Source organism: Channa argus, chromosome 3, assembly GCF_033026475.1.
Source record: "Channa argus isolate prfri chromosome 3, Channa argus male v1.0, whole genome shotgun sequence".
In the NCBI taxonomy this organism is placed as follows: Eukaryota; Metazoa; Chordata; class Actinopteri; order Anabantiformes; family Channidae; genus Channa; species Channa argus.
This window is the reverse complement of record NC_090199.1, coordinates 14846377-14871877: the sequence shown is the minus strand read 5'-3', so window position 1 is coordinate 14871877 and position 25501 is coordinate 14846377. Positions and strand designations below refer to the sequence as shown.

The window sequence follows — 25501 nt, the reverse complement described above, 5'->3', positions numbered from 1 at the left end:
ACCAGATAAGATTATGTTAAAAATCAGATAAAAATGTATTAAGTGTTTTTTTTCTGAATATATATATATATATATATATATATATATATATATGAATGTTAAAATTGCAGCATGCACAAGAACAGGCATTCTCAGGCTTCATTAAAACACATGAATACATAGTTCCACATGGTCATTTTAATAAGTTTGCAAAATGACAGTTTTATATACATTGTACATTTAGTGATAATAACCATGTTTACATTTTACATACCAGGTCATATACACTGACTAGTAGAATGCGGAGCTTTGGTCACTGACTCACATGGTACCTTCTTGAAACAAAAACAACAAAAAATAAAGAATAAAACCGCTGTGTGACTGTCCTCACTATTCATGTGATCAGTGCTGACTTACTACTGAAACATAGGGCAGTTTTGCAGCGCCTCAGTGGCAGAGCTGTACTGGAGGATGTTGTCATAGAAACGAGTGAGCTCTTCTCGCAAATTCTTGACACCCTTCCCTCTAGAGCCCCGGTACTTCATGGACAGCAGCTTGGAACACAGGTAGTGTAGCCATAACACATTGGTGTGTGGGTGGTAGTCAGTCCAGTTGTTTCTGAGACACAAAAAAAGAGAATATTTACAAAATGTAAAATTATTCATTTAAAATATGACTTTAGGCTTTATAATTTTAAAAAAAGTCTTACTGTTTAAAACTTTGAAAAGATTAACTTCAGCCAAAGTTACTGGAACTTTCAAATTTTGTTGTTCTACACATCTCCCCTTGTGTAGTACATCATTAATCTGCTCTGTTTGACACCTTTACAGATCACAGACACTCCAGTTATGTGGCACAGTGGGCCTTTCTATATTAGGCACTGACATATAAAAGCACTGACCCATTCTCCTTTCTCATCATCCTGTAGATTTCAAACTGGTAATCTCCCTGGCCCATGAAAAGCTCCTCATCCTTTGAGATATCACAGGACACCGTCAGTTCATCTAGAGAGAACAAAACATTCTATTATTTTATAATTTAGGCTACATAATTTGTGCATTAAATAGGGCACTAAAAATAACACTACAACGTTATTCTGTAAAGTGCCTTGGTGTGACTTTGTTGTGAATTGGCGCTATATAAATAAAGTTGAATTGAATTGAACATAATATAAAATACCGATAAATATCTAACCGATTTCTAGTCTGGAGAGAGAGTAATCAATGATGCGGACCAGCACTCCTTTGGTTTCCAGAGAGTGGGCTGTTCCATTCAGGAGAAAGCTTCCCGTTTTCTCCTTGGTTGTTTTAACCAGTACATTACCCCAGTGGAGATCCCTGCAGTAACCAGCACAGGGGGGTGAAAATACTGTTACAAGACATTAACAAATCATTAATGACACTGACGCCACATACAAACTAAATGAGTCATTGAGTGTTTTGCACACTAAATTGTAAGTACAAATTGTTGACTTTATTAATTACTCTGTTCCTTATTTTCTTTGGTAAAAGTTTATCTTAGCATCTCAGCAAACCCAAAACATTTCCCATTTTTTTTAAGCTACAAGATCTTACTTTGTTTCACTAACAGTCCAAAATGCAGAGATATTTAACTTAAAAAAATTAAATAAATAAAAAATAATAATAAAAAATGAAAAACAAAACTAGCAAAATTCCTCATCTAAAAACCTAAAACCAGTGGCACTGTCGCATTCCTACCTTAAAAAAATTACCTGAAAGTTTGATAGATTATCAAAATTGTTGCAGATAATCTTCAGTTGGATCTATTAATTTACTTATCACTTATTATTCTCCAAGTTAAATGCCTTTACGTCAAATCAAAGATAACAGGACACACAGGTTGACCACATTTTGGAGTGCACAAAGAAAATGTCTGTAAATCAAAGATTTCAGTTTCTGATTGTTAAGTAACTTAACAATGTTTTAATTTAAGTGTACAAAGTGTAGTTTATTTGCTACTAATTAAATATACATAAAAACGTATTTATTAATGCTCATATTTTGCATGTGTTCCCCTAATGGCAACAGTTTTAAAGATTTTCTGTCAAGTTTCAAACTGACAGAACTACTGTATGAAGCTCTATACATGAGTCCCTGTGCACAGGGCTCCACCAAAGGCAACAACACGCTAAGATGTGCAGCAGTACCGCAGCAAAGGAATGTAAGAAGACTGCAAGCTGGGTAATCATGAATGTGAGTACAGGAATTAAAACACTTTTTATTAGCTCAAGGATACTCATAGTGCTTTGCAAACATGAAATTTCTTCCAGAGGGTCTTTTCGAGCTAGGAATGTACAAGGACTGATGCATGCATATACTATGCTGTGGCTGTAGTTGTGTGTGTGTGTGTGTGTGTGTGTGTGTGTGTGTGTGTGTGTGTGTGTGTGTGTGTGAGATGTACCTGTGTTCAAAGTGTAGCTCCTGCTCAGCAACAGCCAAGGCGGCAGTAACCTGATGAAGGATGGTCTTAGCTACCCCTAAAGATGCCAGCTTGATGACACAAGAGACGCTTGAATTAAAAAACTGGATTTGTACATCCAAATTACAATCAATCACTACAGGTTATTGTATGGAAAACACACAATCCAGTTTTTTTCTTTGAGAAGGTTAGCAGAGGTCTAGCTAACAAGTTGTAATGACTCAATTCAAGATATTAATGAGCTAAAGCTGGAGTAATGAGAATAAAGGGTAATGCTTTCGGTTAAATGTACGCTTGAAATTCTGGCTACAGTAGTAGAAAGAGGGAGAGAGAGAGTGTGTGACAGAGGTGTTTAGCGCTGTCACCAACATGACTGATGAACTTTTAGCATCAAAGTCAATCACTATATGCAGCCGTCTCTCTGATGTGGTGTTCCTACCGTTCCATTGCTGTTCTCTAGATCAATGCCTCCAAACTCAAACTCCAGGATTATGAATAACTGATCCTTTTCAAAGAAATCTGCAACGTCAGTCAAAAATCCAATTAAATAAGACAACATTTTTAAAGGACTCAGACTGATTAAAATCATACACTACTTTGTTTTGAGGGTTTCTGTTAGCTGTTTATTAGACTAGACTATTAATAATCACAGAAAAAAAAAGACAAAAAACAGGCCTCACTCACCTGGTCTGTCATTCTCAGAGCCTTTCCGTTGGTCAAATCTGTCCCAAGCCTTCAAAAATTCTGGAGGGTAACAGCCTTGAACACAGTGGAGACTGCGAAGGAACAACAGACAAATCAAGTCTCATTAACACAAACAAACAAACAAAAAGGTGGAGGGGGTGCTTACTCATTGAGTCCAATAAATCCACAGGTCTGGTTCTGCTGCTTCTCTTTCAGGCTGCTTAACTCCCTGTAAAAAAAAACAGTGTTGTTTAGTTAGCACTGTCGGGGTATCACTAAAATTAAATATTCAAATCTTAAGTGTAGGCTTAAAGCGTTCCTGTCATGTTCGTTTTTTTTTACAATGCAAATGGTAGTGGCAGGCTATTAAATGAGGTAATACTAAAGCTAACAGTATGAGTTTGTTCTTACTTTGAGATAATGATCTCATGAAGGATCTCTCCAAAGGTCTTCTGATCTTCTTCGTTCACTTTCTTACTGCCCTCTACTGGAATGATCTAGACAAAACAAGACAAAAACCTTTGACTACATAAATCCAGCCATACTGAATTTGCATTGAATTTGTCCACAGCCTTCTTTAATAAATGAAATCTGCTCAAGTGTCACACCTTTTGTGTACGTGTTAAAGTATGTCTCATACACTGAAGAAGGCCATACAATATGGTAATATGACTGACTGAATAAATGAATGAATAAACAAGACTCGTACATATAACCCTCTTATGAAATTGCATAATTTATACACAAGCAGACATACCTTGAGAGCAACAGTGTCTCCTGAAGCATTGGTGGTGGAAAAGACCTCACCGAAAGTCCCCTCCCCGATCTTTACACACTTTTTCATACGTTGAGGGAGAATACACTCCTCCCAGGGTAGAGGACACTGCTGGCCACACTCAAGATACACTTTCTCAGCATCTGACAGATCTGCATTCTCACATGCAACCTGTGAAGGAAGACACAGGTCTTGCTTGCCTTGTACCTCACTTGTAAGTCGCTTTGAACAAAAGCATCTGCTAAATGACTAAATGTAAATGTAAGACATCATAGATGTCCACCTGCATTATGTGTTAAGTTTTGTTAAATGCTAGTCCTATTTCTTTCACAGTGGTTTTTCAGTGGTCTGTCTGATGGAACAGATGCATTTTCATTCTAACCAGAGAAACTGTCTACAAAATCTTGTTCTATCCTGGTAATTTACATGTGTAGCTGTACTGTAAAGTACATTTTGAGTCTTTAAGTTGATTTTTGGATTAACTTAATTATTATAGAGGACACATTCAATGCTGGTTGTTGTTCATCCTGCTCTCCATGATGTATGTGCATCCATGTGAGCATAACACAGTACAATTCAACAGCATTACAAACTGCACCAACTACAATGATCACAAAGTGTAGTGTGTATTTGTTATGGCTCATTCTTAGTTACACATTTGTCCAATGCTTTACCAAAGAATCATGTCTCAGCAGCTGTGACCGGAGGTGTTTGGGGAGCAGTGTCCTCAAGGGGGTGGTAAACAGATCCTGGCTTATGTCTAGATTTGCCATTTCAGAATATTTTGACACTGTTGGAGTCCTTGGGGTGAGGAGCACTGATGAGATAGAAGAAGGGAAGATGGGGTTCAAAGATCAGGCTCAAGACAAACATTGGAGAGACAGCTTCAAATTAAATGAAAATGTCTTCAAAAACTGAGTGGTGTGTGTGTGTGTGTGTGTGTGTGTGTGTGTGTGTGTGTGTGTGTGTGTGTGTGTGTGTGTGTGTGTGTGTGTGTGTGTGTGTGTGTGTGTGTGTGCGTGAAAATTATACATGCCTTTGCGATGAACAGAGATGGCAGCTTTAAGTCTGCTCCAGGTGTATGTGTTCGGTGTTAGATCAGCCAACAGAGACGAGAAGTTAAGTGGACTTGTTTTCACTGGTGTGGTGAAATTCATGGCTGCTCCAAGCTCCTGCACACAGGATGGATGTCATAGTTTGTCAGTGATTCCACAGCTACAGCTGTAGCTATTTAAATGGTTGCTTACAGTTTACATTTAATTACAGTTGAGTGGAAGAATTTTCTCTGGGGCATTTAAAGCTTTTAAAAACATTGCATTGACTGCATTTATGAGTGACTGGTAACCACTTGTTATGGTAGTTTTGTTAATTATCACTAAATATACTGCTATTGAGTGCCATCACCATCTCTGACAGTCTAAATTTAAGTCTCTGCGTTGCATATTTTTGTCTGATAATGGCAAACAAACCTAGTTGTTTTTGTGTGTATTTCTCTTACCGTTGGCTGTTTGTGTTGTGTGGAGATCAGCTCATTTATACTGCTGTCCACAGCCTTGACACCGCCCGACTGCTCTGTCTGACGCCTAAACATGTGAGTACTGGCACTGCCTTTGTTTTTCCACCGACTCACACTCAGACCGCTCACACACGCCTTCCTGGTTGTACCTGGTCGATCTGCAGATGTGCTCCTTCTTTGCTTCTCTTTAGGAGCCAGAGGCATTTTTTTTCTTTTGGGGACACAGGAGGTTGTCAGAGCTTCTTTGTCTGTAGGAATCTTTTCCTCAGAACTAGTTGAGCTTCTCTTGCTCATGTTGACTTTCATAGAAAAAGAGTCTTTATTATCGCGATCATTTTCTTTTTTTGACTGGTGGCCACCGTTTGTCTGATCATCACTTTGTGAATCTGGCTCAGCTGTGGGTAATTTCATCTTTGTGTTTCTGAGCTTCAGAATCTCTTTCAACTCTGATAAAGTTACTCTGTTTATATCAATAGAAAGTTTGTTGGTGAGACATTTGTTCTTCAACAGTGCCTTTTTAATTTCTGGGTCTTCAAATTGTGTTTGAGCTACTCGACTGCTATTGTTTGGCTGTTTAATAGATGCCAGATCATCTGGACTGTCTAAGTTATGCGTGTGATCATTTTCAGCCTGTTTTGCACCTGCATTATCAGACCTATCATCACAAGAACCTTTCTGTTGTGTAAGACCTGTATGTTGTTCAGTAGGCAATTGTGACAAAGCTAATTTCTTTAGCTGAATCGTGCATTTCTTCACAGAAGCTGCCTGTTGAGGAGAGTCAAAACTATTATCTGACAGTAAATAGGCACTGTTTTTTTTGTTTGTCACAGATAAACAAAGATTAAATAATGCTTGTGAAGACTGAAAATCGTCAGTTTGACCACTGTTCACAGATACTGCATGTTCGTTGCTTTGCTGGCTTTGGGGTGACTGTTCTTCTCCCAAACAGGATGAGTAGGTTATTTGACTGCAAAGCTGAGTCACAGTGAGGATGTCAAATCTCTCCAGCTGCACTGTGCAGTGCTCGGTCAAACACTTCTCCTTTAGAGCCTCTATCAGCCACTCTAATCCTCCTGCTGCTGACACAAAATAACTGCTGCTTTCACTGTCTTCAGAGAGCAGAACAGTATGTCGTGACTCCCCACTACTCTTAGTCTTTGTGTCGTCAGTGATGCTTTTGGCATCTTCACTACAGGTGATTCTCTCGTTAGTGCTTTTGGACTCCCTAAATAAATCAACAGAGTGTTCTTCAAGGTGATGCAGGACTGGATCTGTTGTTTTAAAAAGGTCTAACTGTGGCTTTTCCTGAAAGTGGAGACCAGTGGGTGATGCAGAATGAAGTGAGGCGATGGGCTGCTGTGGAGAATCTATATCTTCTTGAAAGGGACTCAAGACACCTATACAGCCTACATACATGGACAGAGGGGAGGAGGACGGATCATTCATATGAAGGGGTCTAAGGTGTGGACGTTTGCTAAAAGGGTCTGCCGAGGGTGTAGAGCAAAAGATGGGTTGTCTGGTGCAGGGTCCAAGGCTCTGATCTGACAACCCACTGAGGGATATCTCTCGGAGAGGGTTGGTGGCAAAGCTGGAAGTCCCTGCAGCATTTATTGAGTTCTCTGCACTTGACACAATATATGTCAGAGGCAACCTCTTCCTCTTTGAAGGCCGGAGAATCCTACTGGAACCCAAGGCTCCAGAGGAAAATTCATTTGAAGAGTTCAGTGAAGTGACTCTTGCTTTAGGACGCTGGGGCTTATCTGCAAATGCACGTCTGCGGCGCGTTACAAAGCGGCCCACAGAAGGAGGATGAACACTGACAAGGAAACAGAGTAGAGCTAATGGTTACAGCTAATACTAATCTGTAATAATAACTAGCAACCTGACTGAGTACTTACTTGGAGTATTTCTTCATAGACAGATTTCTGTCAACTTTTTGAGCTGACATTGATTCTTTCTCACGGTCACTGGTCATTGGAAGCTGTTGGTCTGGTGTTGCTGCGTCTAAGGCAAGTTGCCTTTTCCTGCTGAAATCATGAACATTTCAGAAATATATAAAAGAGTCTTTTATTCCTACATAACTATGTGGCATATATACATAGGTGGAACAAAGTTTAAACCTGAGTAGTGTACATTGTAAAAATATGAATTATTATTAGGGTTGCTCCTGACAATTATTATTTTTTTGTTGACTAATCTTTCCGACTATTCTATTAATTATTTAAGCCCCATTAAGCTCTTTTTTATTTTTCAATTAATAAATAATAATAATATAACAGCATACTAATTAATTTACTTAAAATAAAAATTCAAATCTATCAATCACTTATATTTCAATATAATAAATCAGAGTATGCACTGCAGGGCATTATTCCTCCCCCCCAAAAGTAGGCCAGTCTTAACTGGTAATCAGTGATTTACAGATGTGTAATATGAAGTATTTCCACAATTTAACTAAAGCAAGAGCTAATTCCATTCACCTTAAAGAATTGTGGAGCATCTACATTTCCTCAGTAAAAAGTTTTCTTTAGTTTAAATACTGTAACAGAACAGAAGAATGAACACGAAAACAGTCACTATCACTGCTCCCTGTCCTACTCTGTCTGCTGCTGATGGGGACCTGTCTGGTTTGGGACTGTGACTGTCTCAGTGTCCAACGGAACCTGTGGCAAATTTGGTTGAACACCAGCTTTGTCGGCTAACGCGTTCATAGGAATTATCGATTAGCCAACAAACATGTTGTGGTGAACACATGACGGGAGATGGGGAACTCATTTACTCTTATAGATTATTCATTTGGGAAGGAGCAGTGATGTTGTCCGGTCGAGTTAAGAAGTAACTTTGACTTGACCTGAGCTGTCTCCTCCCTCTCTGCTGAAGACAAACTGTCATCCTATTGACAGGAATGTAAACTGTCTGTTTACATTCACAGTTTGGTCGCATTAAAAAGCAAAACAGAGGCTGTTCAACGCTGGAGGTTTTTTTTTACATTTGTTTGTTGACAGACCTGGTTATCTTCCTCCGCTGAGCAGGCTGACGACGAGGAGGACAAGGTATGCTGATGTTCTCCTCATCACTACTGTTCAGTGTCAGACATTCAGTTTTTCTCTTGACAAGACGAACTCCTCTACCACTGCAAACATTAGTCTTCTTCCCTCTTTAATAAAAAAACAGAAGATTAAAACCACCGGATAAGCAAACTAAAATAATTTTAAAAAGCTATACGATGTTAAATGATGCTTAAGTATTTTCCTTAATCACCTCTTAACAATCTATAAGTGGTTCAGTACTACGTTTGGATTTTTGGGAAAATGCATATTAACGGCATAATAACATTATTCCAGATTACCAGCTATAGGTTTGTTCACAGACCTTCTTCTCTTACTCTCCTGAGCAGGTGGAGGACAGGGAGGAGAGAGGATGATGACATTTTCCTCTTTTCTGATATTTTCGTCATCAAAGCTGCTCTCTGTCAGAAATTGCATAGCCTTTTTCTTGGCAGGACGCGAAGCTCTACAGGCAATACTAGCCCTCTTTGACCTAGGACATGAAAAAGAGAGGGATAGGTTTGTGTTTGTGCAGCACGATCCATTATTGCTAAAAACTGATGAATAATAGACTTTTATAATAGGCACAGACATCTATATCAATTTTGACAAAAACATTTAATTAAAATCACAATATATCTGCCAGAGTCGTTTTCCTAAGGTAGTAATTACTCAACATTTACCTCTAAATTTGGTTAGGGCTGTGACCAAGATATGCTGTTAGTGGGATATTTTACAAGTAAGAAATAAACTTGTTCATACTCTGTGCTGATAAGTGTTTAAGGCTTTAGTATTTAAAAATTACTACAAAAATATCTTTGGCACTTTTGTACCGGTATTTTGTGCTACACTATTACAGCGGACATCCAGTCAGATAGCAATTTATTAGATACATTTAGGTAGTGTAATACAACAATAATCTCGCCCACTGTTTTTGACCCTGGGGGTACAGATGTATGTAAAAGAAGTGGGGTGGGAGATCGACAATTATCTCTGCACATCGCACTACAAGTATACATAGCAGTCTGCGTTTGGAGTGTGATGTTGCAGAGCTGAAGCACACAGTTGTTTAACTCCCAGTTCTTCCAGACTACACATCAAAGTTTCCTTGGGCAAGTCACTGAACCTCATTCTGGCCCGGATGAATGCCAACTTGAATGTCAAGGACCACGGTATTGAAATCAGAGTTGAAGTCCACAAACAGAACACAAGCATAGGTGGGGGGGTTATCTAGGGGCAGCAAAACGGGGGCTCTACAATGAGTCTGACTTCATGATTACACATGTTGGAGCAACTTGCCTGTAGTCAGGATAAAGACTGATGTTCTAGATATCTGAAACTAAAAGCCCAATACAAATGAATGGCATAACTGTCATCTGGCCTAGGAAGAATGAATAGAACAAAGAATAATGAATATGTAAAATGACAATTAAGAAGATAGTCATTGTGAAAATGTGAAATGTTCTTTCTGACTAGGAGGAATTGAATTCCAGATTAACTAACTAGCTATTAAATGATAACATGACCACATACACATTTTAAGGAGCTTTAGATATCTTAATGCAGTTTTGACTAGTAAAATCAAAGCTGTAGTAATCTTGAAATAAACTTTCTACTAATAAGATTGGGATTGTGGATAACTATAATTACCATTCTGACTCGTGACCATATAACTTTAACTAGGAAAGATGCTATAACATTTAATTACAGATGTATGTATGGTTTCAATTTAATGTTTAAACTGCTTGCCATTGTGAACTAGCTTTTAGAGTTGCTGTGTCTCTTAGTTTTTCTGCTTGGACTGCAGCTCTGACTTTACAAATGGTGTGAAAGTTTTTAGCTTTTGACTGTATGAGGGGATCAGCTAGATGAGCAGCTGATCAGAGAAGCTGGGCAGGTGCACAGCTGCATCAGGAATAGTTTTGTTCAGTGTCACACAGTGAAGCAGTAGATGTGGTGGAGACGTCTTTGGTGGGCTCACAAACTACAAATAAACACAAGAGACCAACCTAACTTCTGAGCTCCTGAGATATTCAATATCAATTTGTGTGCACAAAATAACAATTAACACTTATAGCAGGGTATAATACATATAGTTCAACATCACTAAAAAGAGAAAGTTCCAAACTAATAAAGTTGAAAAACTAAACATTATAACATTTTTGACATTTACTGCAACACTGTCTAACATTATGCATCAGTAGTTCCATCTAAAAATTGTCAAATGGTCATATGCAAGTTATAGCATTGATAAGCAAAACTTTAAATAAAGAAAAAATGTAATTAAGAGTTTTCTGACGAAAAAGTATTAATATTTTTAGTTGAGATACAGACACCCCTGTATGGTTGACTGTTGTTGCCCTGATCCCCTTAGTCCTTATTTGTAAAACCATGTGAAAACCCCAAATTCAGTAGGTTTATGGTTACAAGATTAAAGAGAGAAAGAAAACACAAAAGACAGAATACACACAACGTGATTACCGGCTTGTCCTTGTGGGTTTTGCGCGTTCAAAGCCTGAGCTGTCACCATCTGATGACAGTGTGCTATCAAAGGCCCGTTTCCGGTTTTCAGGTGAAATCCAGGCAGAGAGCTTACGCTTCTTTTTACCGTATGTCTTGAGAAATAAAGGCTTCATGGTTAAAATGACAATTTATGTCCGCGCTAAAAAAAAAGCCAAACTTGTGTCTAATCGAATGTGCCGTTTACAGGATCCGACGGCTCGACTTTCGCTAACTGTTAACTGTGCTGTCTGAACTAACCACCAACACTTGTACAGCGAATCACAATTTTCATCTAAATTATTTGAAATTCAATCTAACTAAATAGATGCTTAAGAAATTTTCATAACACATAACGTTACTCATCTGTACGTGAATTACTCTTGTCCCAACCCGCTTCTTGTTCAAACTGCCTCACACCGATGATTGGTCAACAGACAATGGTGACGACAGCAAAGCGCCGCCTGGCGGACTGGAGGAATGAGGCCACCCGTCAGTGTTGGTCATGACAGATGACCTGTGATCCTCTAAAAGTTTGCATGCTCTGCAAATGTTTGCATACACTTTGTTTCAACGATAGTCCAATGTGTCTAATCTAATAGTTTATGATAATAAACTCTATGGAAAACATAAATTAGCATTTTTGCCTGTAATATACATTTATGATTATGGCCAGAATTTCATATAGCTTTGTATACAGCGCAGAAATAATTAAGGTACAGATTCAGAATGAGCAGATTTTATGTTTATGCAGAATTTTATAAAACACCACCTTAATTTTGTTTGTGAAAAAGTATTCGTATAGTGGCATCCAATTCTTGCCAGTTAATATCACTTGGAAAATTGCTCAAATAGAAATTTGTGCGAAGATCAAAAATGCCTATTTTTTAAGGATGGAAGAAAGTCACTGTAACAGACAAAATTCACAGTTTGTGCAAAAGTATATTTTAAGTATGCAAGCAGTCTCATGTACAGATCAGCAGACAAACAGCGTCCGTAGACATAAAGTAAAATGGCTCACAGTGTAAATCAGTTAGATTTTGGGTAATAGTATGAATGCCATCCTTTGACTTCTGAATAGAGGAGTAAAACAACAAAAGTAATAAACTGCCAGGTGTCACCATTTTGTTTGCCTGGCATTGTCTTCATTTGCATTTTTTTCCCGTATATATTTTTGATTTGAAATTTACTTTATTATTAGAAAATATATGGATGCCCAGGACCACACCAATTCTTTTATTTTATTATTGTTTTTATAAATGTTGTTAGCCCTGCGAGCCTATATAGTAGGCTATGTGTGAGAAATCATTTAAAATACAGCTGAGGTAAAGTGGTCATAAACTTACTGTAAGTGATAAGCAAGTGGAAAATGTGACTTGTTAATGGCAGTAGAGGAAAATTCAGTGCCAGAGTAATAATGTTAAGTGTTCAATCAATACACAGAATTGATAGTACAAATAAAAGGTCTGCGATATAGCGCTTTTCTACCTTTTGGTACCCAAACCACTTTACAATGCTTCTTATTCACCCATTCACACTCACAATCAAACACACACTCATACACCAATGGGGGAGCTGCTATGCAGCTGGCCAACACTCAACGGGAGCAGCTAAGTTGGGTTTCAGTCTCAAAGACATTTTGACACGTGACCGGAGGAGCAGCTGGGGATTGAACCAACAACTGCGAGATTGGTGGATGACCACTCTATATTCCTGCGCCACAGTCACCCCAATGAACAAACAATAATGTACTCTAGTAAAAGTACACGCTGAAATTTTTACTTAAGTAAAAATAAGTAAGTGCATATTTCACTTAAAGTAATAAAAGTTGACTATTTTTTTCTCTGTCCTTGTCTGTCGACCAGTGCTGCTTCATGTTGGGGGGGACATAAGACATAAATGATGGGTTGAGCTGATTAAATATATGATCTAAAGCTTTTTTCAGTTATATTTCTAAACGGCTCAGGTTGAGTGAGAAGAAGAGGTAGGCAATGGCAAGTTCAAGTTCAGGAAGCCAAAGAGTAAAATTCTGAGTAGTGCTAATGTGTCAAATAAGTCTTTTAAATAAGGCCAAGTAAGGAAAAACTGACAGTATGCTGTCTCTCTCTAGCGATTAGTTTTCATAGGGTTTTTTTATGAAATTTGTAATGTGACATGATTGTAACACAACATTGATTAGAAATGTACTGGAGTAAAAAGTAGAGATATTTGCCCTTAGATGTAGTGGAGTAAAAGTCAAAGTAACCATAATTAAATCTAATGTAAGTAAAGTACAGGTATGGGAAAAATTTATTTAAGCTGACGTGTATTTTTCAAAAGACAGGTAAAAGCTGTTTCACTTTCTGTTTTAGCTTAAGTGGGAAGGAAACTGTGGAAAATAATTTAAATAAGCTGAGTGGGAAGAAAAGTTAATATGTATATCCAACTGGGGCTATATGTCATTTGCCAATAGGTTATATGTCATTTCAAACAATATATCAACTGTGTTGCATTTGGCCTTAAAAATCAAGAGACTGCACAATTGATTCTGCAAAATCAAAGCCTGCACTTATTTGCTCGGGATACAAATACAGGCACTGTATACAAATGTATTTTATCATCATGAACAAAGTTGCTAGGAATGTTTGCAAATATACTTTAAATGTACGCAGCTATTTGTAATACCTCTATAGCTGTATGTTTGACTGACACTGTGACCTGGAGCACAGGTGCTCCCCAAGGGACAGTTCTATCTCCCTTTCTCTTCCCCCTGTGTACCTCTGACTTCAGGTACAACTCCTGGTACAATTTAGTTCTGATGACTGCCATTGTTGGATGTATCCAGGATGGAGATAACACGGAGTATCGATCTGTGGTGGATAGTTTTGTTAGCTGGTGTGAGCACAATCATCTCCAACTCAACATCAGTAAAACAAAGGAACTGGTGGTGGACTTCAAGAAGTCTGAGACTCCTTTCAATCCTCTCTTCATACTGGGAGTGTGGGTGGAAGTAGTTTCGGTGTACAAATACGAGGGTGTCCACCTGGACAATAAACTGGACTGGTCAGTTAATGCAGCATCAATATACAGGAAAACAAAGAGCAGGCTGTATTTTCTAAGGAGACTAAAGTCCTTCAACATCTGCAGCACCATGCTGCCGATGTTTTATTAGTCTGTGGTAGCCAGCTCCATCTTCTATGCTGTGGTTTGCTGGGGCAGACAGTAAGACACTGGACAAACTGGTAAAGAGGGCTGGTTTTGTTCTGGGGAAGAAGCTGGACCCTCTGCATGTTGTGGCACACGTGTTGTCCAAACTCCTCTCAATCCTGGACAATCCCTCCCACCTACTGCACTGTGTGCTGGCTGCACAGAAGAGCACTTTCACCCAGAGACTGATCACAGTCAAGTGCTCCACAGGGGGCCACATTAGATCCTCTCTTCCAGTGGCCATTAAACTGTGGAAAAATTTACAAATAGTATTGTTTTTTTCATTTATTATTTTTATTTGATTTATATTTACTCCTCTAGCTGAGTTTTTTCTTAGTATTGATCAGTGGTTTTTACTTGTGCTTGTTTATTATCTTGGTTTGGTGGAGGTTTTTGGTGGAGAACAGCTTTACGAGGTAACACAATTTCCCCATGGAATCAATAAAGTTGTTTGAATGTTTTATCTTCAAGTTCCATTTTCTGTAGCATTTGCTTCCGGAGCAGCCTCCTCCGATTCCCCCAGTTGGAGAATAGCGTCATCTGGGAGGGAGGAGAAAGGAAACAAGCTGAGAGTAAGCAGAGGGAAGGAGAAAAAAGAAAGGAGCGAGGCGAAAAGGACGTGAGCACGTCGGAGAGGAGGTGAGTGATGTTGTAATGCCGAGAATTTTGGCTGGAATACGCTAGGATTCCGTTTGACGTTGCACTCTGCGTTAAAATGCCTGGAATTTTGAGTAACTTTCCATATTCTTGAGGGCGACATATTGCTTTTTGGCATCCGAGAGACCGCTGTGTTGCAAACAAGTCGGGAAGGTGGGGGAGAGAGGACTGGCGTTGCTGCGGCGGCAGATGGGAGACATTACAGGACCCGGTACATGTTTATTGTCGGAGGTTTGGTTGTTGCTGTGGTGAACGCGGACTGAGGGAATTGAACACAACCGTTATTGACCGCCGGCGCTGTACGGTTGGCTAATGTTACTGTTACTGTCACGAGGAGTTAACACCCGGACAAAAAGAAAAGCCCAAAATATCGGTCATGAGTGTATTTAGGGATTAATTAATCATTACTCCGTCACTACATACATGATTACATGTTGCTGGGTATGAAGGCGTAAATTCACGTCATAATCTCTAGCTTTAGGTGCCTTTCTCAAAAGGTTAACAGAGATTGACCTTCCACTCTGTGTGTGCGCGACTGCGTTGAAGTTTAGCTAGTTGGGCTGATTTACCTGCAAAACTAAAGTCTTCCACACCATGACTTGTAACTAAATAGGGTTGCAAATCTATCCTGCACACAGGCCTAAAAAATAATTATTTGTAAGTAAAATTATTGTCTGTCCAATTGATTGTTTCACCTATAACTTGTCCGCATTTAAACTGTCCAGTCAGTTATTCCCTGCCCCTAAAGGGCATCACTAAATTGGTTTTGTCTCACTGACAAATGTTCACTTAACTAAAATAACCTATACAACTGTGGAAAAAGAGCAATTCTCTATTATGAGTTTGCTATAACAAATTTCCTGCTGATTAACTAACTGACTAGTCATTTCAGTACTAGTTGCCTGATAGGTCAGTTCCCATCGAAAGAGGCTCCAGCGTCTGGCAAATGGTTAGGTTCTGTGTTTTCTCTTATGGGTTTCATTACCATTAAGTAATAAAGAGGCTCATTGTGAAACAACAGGCATAAAGAAGGGTATTCTTGCACACATTACTTGAAGTAGTCAGAGCCTATATGCCATGTGGGCCACTGGGAGTGAGGCTGCAGCTTTTATTGGGCACCGCTAGCTAATCGTTTCCAGTCTTGCTCTGGTAGTTTCTGCCAGGCCCTTGAGATAATACGCTTGTTTGTTTTACACAAACATGGAGACATGTAATTGCTTGTTTATGTTTTGTGATTTATAGAATCTAGAGAATGATGTGAATAACCTTCCTGCTGATCGTCTTGGAGAAAGGGACAGGGCTCAAATAAGTTATGATTGCAAATAGAGATGTAGAGGAGGAATTACTGGTAAAATCATTAAGTGAGTAATGATTACTTTTCACCCAAATTAATTTGTTGTTATGTAGTATCTACATTCTGAAACAGTTCGTGTAAAATGTATTGTGTGTTTTTGTAGAGAGAGATCAGATGCAGAGGTTGTTGACAATACCATGAATTACCAAAGGACCTGTCTTCTGATTTTGGCATGCACCACTGAGATTTCCCTCCCTCCTTTTCTCCCCTGCTTAAGGGTTACTGGCTCTCTTGCATTTGGTTTGCATCACATTGGCACTAGTGCCGCTTCCATGTATGTGCATTGAGGAGGCGTGCTCATAAAGCACACTTATCAGAAGACAAAATAAGTGAAGTTTGGTCAAGTTCTGAAGTTTGGTCTGAAAACCATGTATTTTATAATTTTGTTTACTGTATAAGCCTTCGTAGTGAACAGCCACTACTCTATTTTAGGCAGTGGTTGGGGTGGTTTTATAAGGTTTGTGCTGCGGTCTTGGTTTGGTGAGTTAATTAGTGCAAGCTGCAAAAATGAATGTGTCAAACTGTACCACCATTGTAGAAATGGTGCACTGTCACCCTCAGCTTCTCTGTCACTGCCTTCCTTCCTTCCTTGTCTCCCTCCCTCTCTATCCTCTCAGTCCTTCCCTATTTCATTGCTCTTCATCCAGACCAGGCCCCAGCCTGCAGTGTGTGTAGCAACATGATGTCATTGCTAATTGCTTTGAGCTTTCGGGCTGTTAAGTTGGTTTACATTTTTCCCCTCTCCTCTTTTCCTGCTCCCTTCACTCACTTCACCTCTCTTTCCCTCCTCATTTACTCACGCTACCTCTCTCTGTAGCATTTTTCTATACAACATTGCAGTTGCTGAATATGGAAAAAGTGACTTGGACGTTTATGGGCCCAGTTTTGGGCCAAGTACTGCAGACTGTTCTAGTGTGCGTTTGTATGTGTGCTGATTTAATTTTAGTAGTGACTAGTAGTGGAAGTGCCTCACATTCAAGATGGCCTCTCGATGAGAAGTAAAATAAAGAAGGCAGACATGCATTTGTGCATTCTGTACGCAGTGCACATAGACAAAAATAGCAATTCTGTAATGTATGCTGTCACCTTGTAAAACTATGAGCATGTAAAATACCCGAAAGTACTTATTGAAATCTTAGCTAGCCCATGAGTGCTCTGCAGATTGGATGTAATTATATTGGCCAGACTGTGTGTGTGTGTGTGTGTGTGTGTGTGTGTGTGTGTGTGTGTGTGTGTGTGTGTGTGTGTGTGTGTGTGTGTGTGTGTGTGTGTGTGTGTGTGTGTGTGTGTGTGTGTGTGTGTGTGTGTGTGTGTGTGTGTGTGTGTGTGTGTGTGTGTGTGTGTGTGTGTGTGTGTGTGTGTGTGTGTGTGTGTGTGTGTGTGTGTGTGTGTGTGTGTGTGTGTGTGTGTGTGTGTGTGTGTGTGTGTGCGTGCGTGCGTGCGTGTGTGTGTGTGTGTGTGTGTGTGTGTGTGTGTGTGTGTGTGTGCGTGCGTGTGTGTGTGTGCGTGCGTGTGTGTGTGTGTGTGTGTGTGTGTGTGTTGGGACTTTCTTGCCTTGCAGCACCAACCTCGGTCTGTGTGTGGTCATGGTCATGCACAACAGCTGGAGAAAAAGATGGTGAAAGTGTGCGTGTGTATACATGCTTGCTTGACTGAGTGTGTGTTTTTGTATTTGTGTTAGCAATCAGGGTATGGAGATGTGTTATCACCACCTTGTTTCCTCTGTGAAACAATATCACTGGTCGGCTTTTGACCAAACAAATGTGCATATGTGTGTGCAGGCATGTCCATATTTTGAGTGTGTGTGGGCGTGGGGGGGGGTGAAATTATTATTTAAGGACAACAGAGAGAAGCTTTATTGCAAGCTGTTAAGTTGGCAAGACAACCACACTGCAGTTTGGGGGGTTCCGGGAAGCTGTATGTGTGCGTTGTCAATCTTTTTTCTCATCTGATTTTTCTTCATATTCTTTTTCAGCACTCTATCAATGCCTCTCAATAGAGTTATTGTGCCCACTATCAGGCAAGCTTGTGTGTGTGTGTGTGTGTGTGTGTGTGTGTGTGTGTGTATTGTTGTTGCAGGGAGCAGACAGCCGTGAGGTGTGTTTGAACAGAGAAGGAGCACAGAGGCCCTGCTCATCCTGTAGAGAGTGAAACTGAATGTAAGGGCCCCCTTTCTCTCTCTGTCTATTTACTGTATCTCTCTCCTTCTATTTGACAGTTTTTCACCCACATGCTTGTTCATTCTTCGCCTTCCTTTTACTCAATTTTACTTTGGGCCTTTGTTTTCCGTTTTTGTGTGCAGCCGTGTAATGTGTCAGCTTCTGGCAGCCATCATTGATGGGCTGTCATCTTGCTGTCAAGCCTGCCTTTTGATTGGGTCGTCAGTATGCATGTTCTTCTGCTCACAAATTACCTGTGGAAACTGGTTAGGAAGGAAGCTTTACTTTTTTAATGTAAACTCCACAACACACCCATGCAGATTTTTGCTCTCATTGCACATGTACACACACACTTTCCCACTCGTTATATGTTTATATGTTGTCTTTTCCACATCACTACACTTGCCCACATATACCCTCATCACTGCATTGGGGATTTCTGCTTCTCTCTCTGACCTTCCTCTCATTCTGTCTGATGTTTTGACACATACACATTGTCTTATGCTACGAAGGTTAGAGAGTGATGAAAAAAGCTTTATAGGCCAGAGCCCCAGGTGCCTCCGTAAATTAGTCTGCACCAGCAAGTTTAAGGATTTCTGCCACACTTATCTTAAAACAAGGATTGAGTTGGTAGTCTACTTCACTTGTCTTGTTCTGATGTTTTGTTACAGTCACCACGAACACTTAAGTAGATATAGACAGTTTCGCAGCTCTTAACAGGCAACTCAAGGAATGTTCTTAATCAAGGAGCTGTTTACTGTGATAACAGAGCATAATAAGGGAAATATTTGCAATATGTTTATCAGAAAGCATGCAGTACACCATTAAAATGTTTTAGCTTCTCGTGTGAGTTCAGGGTCGCTACAGCAGATCATTGGGGAATGAGCCACACAGCACAGTTTTTATGCCGGATGCCCTTCCTGATGAAACCCTCCCCAATTTCTACCGGGCTTGAACCGGCACTGCACAGCTGGGGAAGGGAAAGGCTGTTAGGGGTTCAGTGTCTTGCCCAGAGACTTTTCGACATATAGCCGGACCACTGACCCTGTGGTCCTTGGTCGACTGCCTTACCAACTGAGCTAGTATAGCCAGTATAATGGTCAGGATGATGATTATTTTTATACTTTTGGGGTTATGACCTTGCTATTATGATGCTTATAAATCTTTTACAAGATTTATGATAAGGCTGTACAATATAAGGACAATATTGTTGTTGTAATTTATTAAATAATTTTTAAAAAGTAGTTATATAAAGTAATGGTGCTGTTTGCAGTGTCCTGTTTTCTGCATAAGTTGGTCATGAGATGACCAGCATCAGGCATCGGGTCGGATCCTGCCTTTGTGTACTCTGCTCGTACTCGTAAAACTCGATACTGCACCCAATACCACATTAACCTCCGCAAGTAGGTGAGGTGGAAAAATGTCTGTGATTAAGAGCTGTTTTAAGATGATTGAATACAAAAGTAAAGCTGAATGCAGACACCGCTGTGCTATCTTAAGATCTAGTTATAGTCATACTCATGTTTTTTTTTCATGATTATTTTTGGATGTTCAATATTTGACTGACATTGGTGACGAGTTATATACAGTAACAACAGCTTTACCTGAAGTTTGCTTTGCTTTACAAAGTTATTTTAGATTTTAAACTGTGTTGTCTCCACCTGTCCATCCAGGATCTCATCGAAAATCTGTGCTTTCTTTATTTTTCTTTTTTAGCAAAAGTTGCTCCATTTTCAAAACACTGGTTGCAGCCATATATGTTTTGGCAGAAGAATGCGCAAGACTTTTAGTTCTTGTGGAATTTGCTTAACTGCAGTGGATTCTTGGGGATTTTACTGTCAAGCAAGTCATGCTAGAAACAGAATGGTTTATTACCTGTATTGCTACTCAGTAACTGCAAGTATAGAGTTTGCCAAAAAATACCTTGACACTTCACAAAACTTCTGGCAAAATGTCTTGTAGACAGTTGAAAGAAAGGTAGAATTGTTTGGGAAGAACACATAGCACTATGCATTACATAAAAAAGAGCTTCTACCAACATGGAAAAAACTCCTCATCATCCTCATGCTCAACAGTGAAGTACATTGGAGGAGCTATCCTGGTTTTGAGTTGACAGTGCAGTGGACAAAATTAATTCTTAGGTTTACTAAGATATCCTAATGGATAATGCCAGTGCTTTCCACAAGCTGAAGCTCAGAAGAAGCTGCGTGGTGCAGAAGGACTTTTTGGTCTTTTTGACTATGTTTCACATATTAACTCTGGACAATGTCTGGAGAAATCAGCCTTGGACATTGAGTTGCATGTAACACACAGTGGGAGATCGCATGAGTGAGAAGCATCCTCAGAGGAGAAAGTCAACATGATAGAAAACTTTGGCGCTGGAAAACCCCGTTGTTTTGTTACAATACATCTGAGCCGTGCATCCCAAACAGAAGGGGGGAAAAAAAACTTGACTACAACGGCTGCTGAGTGATTGAAGCCTCATTAACATCCTCATTCACTCGCTTTTAATCCTGAATTCGGGACAGAGCTCATGCACATAATACAGACATTTTACAGGAAGGCTTGAAAGATAAAGTTCAGATAATGTTAGGAGCATCTCACTATAAAATTTGTGTTCTCCCCTACACCGCTTCTGGACAAAGTCAGTAGAATGTTAGAATTCCAGTGCATATGTAAAAGGCGCTACAGTCTATAAACCTTTCCCTTTATTAAAGACCAAACTCTGCTGCATTTGAAGGATATTTTATATTAAACTGCCAACAGTTGACGATTATAAATAGTAAACATGTTTTCTAACCATCAAAAAACACCCTCTACTACAGTAAAATGTTTTTAAATATCACCAATAAGCCAGCTAGTAAATTAAAACAGACCTACAATTTAGCCTCAATGTAATGAATTAATTAAAAAACTAATGACGTAACGCAATGAATTAATTTAAACTAAAATCCCTTAGTCACAGAAGTTTTATTTTTTGTATGTTAACAAAATCAGGAAGCAGGGCAGGGGGAGGAAAGGCATACATGAGAATGCTAGGACCCTCCTTGTGTGAGCACAACCAACCCTAGATGATTGCTCCAGTTGATCAGGGTGAAGAAAACCTGATCTGAGAATAAAATAGATTTCCACTGGATGGGGAGATCTGCAGCCAAACTATTAATGCCTGGGATGTGCATCACTCTTACCGAGAGAAGATGAGCCTCATTCTACATTATCAATTTGTGTGAGTGTCTAGCTGTCATGAACATAAACTGCCCTGAAGGTGGACATAAGCATCTCCTTTGTATTGTCCCTTCTCACCAGCACGTGATGTCCCTTGACAATTTGAAGTGTTTCAGCATTAGAAACACTTTCAAGTAATTGATGTGGGCATAATGAAGGTGTTCACTCCACACTATTAACTGATCTGCCTTCGAACACATCACAAACACACCTGCTGGAAACAGTGACCATTTTTATGCCTTAACGCTTTAACCTTGTGGCATCTGTGGTGCACAGTTTTTTTTTTTTTCCCTTGTGCGGTGCCCATGTGTGTCAAGGCCTCCCAATCAGAGCACGCCAGCAGCAAACAGTTGTCCAGACAAAGTGACCAGACAATTGCTCTTTGTAAAAGGCACTGAGGTGGCCATAGCTTTCCACATCAGCCTCAGCCTTAGAGACAGGCAATATGGGAGTATTAGGTGTATATATACACTTTGCCTTGAAATGCGAACCTAAACCCTAACCTATTTTTCGTATGTGTAAATACCTTATTGAGGTCGATTGGCGTGAACCAATCCTTTGGTGCACCAAGTGTGTCAGTGTGTGTATTCTATGTGAGCATGTAAAACGTGCATCTCGTGAAATATTTGTTTAATGCACGGAGGTCCATAATAAGACGTATACTGGTTCCCCATTTTTGCGGGGAACAGGGTATATCTCAAATAGAACTCCACCTGCCCCTGCTTGTGTGTTACTATTGGAATAGCTCTCCTGTGAAACAGACTCTACTTTCACTTGTAGCTAACGAGCTGACTCTGTGCCCAAACGGCAACAGCACCATGCAGCGGCGAAGTGCTGTGGCAAACAAAAATCTGTAACCCTTTGTTTAATGTTCTCAGCACCTTCCTTTTTTCACAGAAAGTGGGGAGCGGAGCTCAACTGACCTGCTCTACTGAACGGGCATTTACTGTACAATGCCACAATAGCCTGAGATTTGCTGAGCAAACCTGGTGCGTGTCTCTATTTCCCACATGTACTCCAAGAGGCTTCAAAATTACCGTGGTCTATATTCAGAGAAAGCTGTAGCCATTTAGCTGATATGCTAAAAGATAGAAGGGAATTATCTGGAGTGGTAATCTTAATGCTAGCTAGCACTGTGATAATGTTAGTTTGCCTGTTGTAGCCAAACTAATTTGTTAGCTAGGTTGTGAAATTCCAGAAAGCTTTGCAGCTTGGGGACAGGCCAGAGATTGAAATACTCTGCTGTTTAGGGGACAGGCCAGAGTTTGGAGGAATTCACTTATGGTAAAGGCAGCTGCACTGGAATATTTTCACTAGTAGCACGTGGCAATAGAGATGTTAGCTCAAATCTGTAAGCACTTGCACCAGCAAGTTAGGATACTGGTACCAAAGCAATTGTTTGACTTCTGAAGTGAGAAAAGGTGATGTAATTACGACCAATGCTGCTTTAGTCATATATTTAGATGCAGGGCTTTAAAATAGAGGTCACAGCTCCCAGCCTATCACCCTGGTGTAATGGTATAAGTGTTTCTGTGAATATGCGAGGGGGCAAGTCCCATAGTGAGACATCAAAATGAAAGATAGAAGAGAGAAGGAAATGCAAAATGGGCTGTAGGGTTACACACTCATGGTGATTAATTGATTAGGCATAAATAGATGCTGCATCCCCTCAAAGTTTAGTGTTTTATGCTATAAAGTACCCTTTATTTGTTTGTATTAGCAGAGGTGGTGTTTTTAGAATGAGGAAGCCCACCACCCCTACAAAACACCAGAGCAAAACTTGCTCAGTATATTTGTACGGTAAAGGCTAGCAATTTCTCCAGTCCTCATTATGTTGTAAAACTTTCAGCTTTACAGGCCCAGGGTTTGTGAACTGAAACACATTCCTACCTGATGAATGCATAGGAATGTTGAATCATGATGTAGTCATTAATTGTGGGAATTTAGGTTCCTGACCAGATTTGCTTCTTGTGTTTACATCATATCCTGTGGTGGGAGGAATAATATGTTGGCATCTGTGGTTAAGACAAAGAGTAGTTTTAATGTCAATATATTTGACTGTGATTCATAAAACCACAATAACGCAACAAAGATTTATTAGGATTTTGCAAGCTAGATGAATTAAATTAATTTAACGGTGTAACTTTGATAAACCACAAGATGTGAAAATTGGCCTCTTGGCTTTGTACTGACTTGGCAAAACAAGTAGAGAGGCAGTCTTGCCCCTGTGTGTGTTTTCTCCGAACAGTGGAGATGCAGCACCAGTTGTGGTCTACTAGCTGTATCATCCTCCAAAACCAATGTCAGAGAATAATGCCCTGCTAATGTTGGAAAATAGCAAGGATGACCTCCATTGGTAGAGAAAGAGGAAGGATGAAAGAGGCTGCCATTGTGTGAGAAGAGACAACAATATTGATGGATGGCATGATTTAAAGTATTAAAGAGGCAGTGATCATTGCAGAGGTGTCTTTGACTCCTTTGGCAGAGATGAAACACTGGTTTTCTGATGAGTCACTCTCACACAGTCTCACTCTCTCTCTCCCTTTCTGATCTGTTTTTTTTTTTACATCTCTTGTTCTTATGCTAGTACCCCTGATTTTTTTATTTTATTTTTTTTGTGCGTGTCTCTTCTTGCTGACTTAGCCTCTTTGACACTGCTGTTTTTAGCTCATAAGTCGACGCTTTCAGCAAGTCAGGTGAGACTGAGCTTTGCTATCAATACAGTCTTGTGATATTATCATGGAGCAACCTGCCACATGCTCCCTAATAAAATGTGAGATAACAAGGCCATGTTAAACTTACAGACCCCTTGTCTGACTAAGAATGGTGTCTAGACTTCCCTGTTCTCTCAGATGTCCTGTCACATTTCGGCTATATATAGGATACACAGTCTCTTCACCTTTTGTGCATATGCAAGTCTGTCTTCCTGAGTATTTTTATTGAAAAAGGGAGATAGCATTTAAAAAGATAACTTTAGTTATTTTCTCAATTAGTATGTTGTCCCCAATCAACATACAAATACAAAAAACACCACTGAATCACCTGTACTCACATTAAGTTACAGCATGGATTTGATCATCCTTGATGCCATAGATCTCTGTTGTTGTCCAAAAACTTCAGCCAGACACACTGCTCCAAATGATAATTTATCTCTTCATTCCAAAACCAGTGATCTTTCTATTTTTAACAAACATTGCACTGTATGCTCCAATTTAGCACTTCCTTTGATTGCGGCTGGTGAACTGTGCATGCACAGCATTTGAGGTGGAATTATGGAGACTTTGAAAAGTGTAGACAATAAGGTTCTTGGTTTTTGGAATGAAGGAATAACCTGAAGGTAACCTGAAGTCCCAACCTTATTATACCCTGTAAACACAGGAGCTTCTTGATTTATTATTCATACTTCAACCTTGTCAATGCAAACATTGTACTAGAATGACAGACATCCTCCTGCATTTGTCCAGTATGATTTTCTGACAGTGCTGAAGAGATGCTTAATAGTGTGCTAAGATTTAATAGGGAAACAGTGTAACTCTACAGTTTTTCTGTGAGGTGGAAATTTTGTATTTTTAGTGTAACAGGAAAAACATGAGACTCCTGGTAGCTGTATACCTTGCAATGGCTGCACTACAGTGTTCACCGTACTGTAACTAAATTAACACAGTGAGTAATCTCATTTTGGGTTGGCATTTGGAAGGCATTCGAAAAAACATTTCGAATAATATGGAGTATTCATAAAAACAAGAGTTGGTATAGATAGGAAAAGGCAGTAAAAAAAACAAGCACATGACAAACTGAAATACAGACGTGGCTTCACTTGTTTGTCTGGCTACGCTGCTGGCAGATCTTGTTGCCTTCAAAGTTGCATCCAGGAAAGAGCTGTGGTCTCATTATGGCAAAGTCACGATGGGTGCAGTGAACGACTATGTCATGCGTATTACACAGAGGGAGCAAGCTTAAAGGGCTGAAATGGGACTTCCC

The 25501-nt window shown here is 39.7% G+C and overlaps 2 protein-coding genes across 11 annotated transcripts in view; one reads left to right on the top strand and one right to left on the bottom strand.

Moving 5' to 3' along the window:
* Positions 1–144: 144 nt before the first annotated feature.
* Positions 145–11366, bottom strand: haspin (histone H3 associated protein kinase). 2 transcript variants are annotated; one of them, XM_067498273.1, is made up of 16 exons: positions 10922–11366; positions 8766–8933; positions 8401–8550; positions 7292–7417; positions 5376–7209; positions 4914–5049; positions 4552–4694; positions 3860–4048; positions 3514–3599; positions 3269–3331; positions 3103–3194; positions 2858–2937; positions 2401–2489; positions 1174–1316; positions 881–983; positions 145–597 (listed from the first exon to the last, which is right to left on the bottom strand). In XM_067498273.1, the coding sequence occupies exons 1-16, from the start codon at positions 11074–11076 to the stop codon at positions 396–398; spliced, it is 3759 nt and encodes a 1252-aa protein (XP_067354374.1). In that variant the 5' UTR covers positions 11077–11366; the 3' UTR covers positions 145–395. The 2 variants fall into 2 exon arrangements, with proteins under 2 accessions (XP_067354374.1, XP_067354373.1); XM_067498272.1 differs by having other exon boundaries at positions 146–597; positions 7292–7420.
* A 3250-nt stretch (positions 11367–14616) lies between these two features.
* The window catches only part of apbb2b (amyloid beta (A4) precursor protein-binding, family B, member 2b), a 48262-nt gene continuing 37377 nt past the window's right edge, over positions 14617–25501 (top strand). For 6 of the 9 annotated variants that reach the window (XM_067496923.1, XM_067496926.1, XM_067496928.1 and 3 more), the window contains exon 1: positions 14617–14764. The gene's annotated coding sequence lies outside the window, so the exon portion shown is untranslated. Of the gene's footprint in view, positions 14765–14791; positions 14994–18183; positions 18296–25501 lie in introns of those variants that run through there. The other 3 variants (XM_067496924.1, XM_067496921.1, XM_067496922.1) reach the window with 2 other exon arrangements.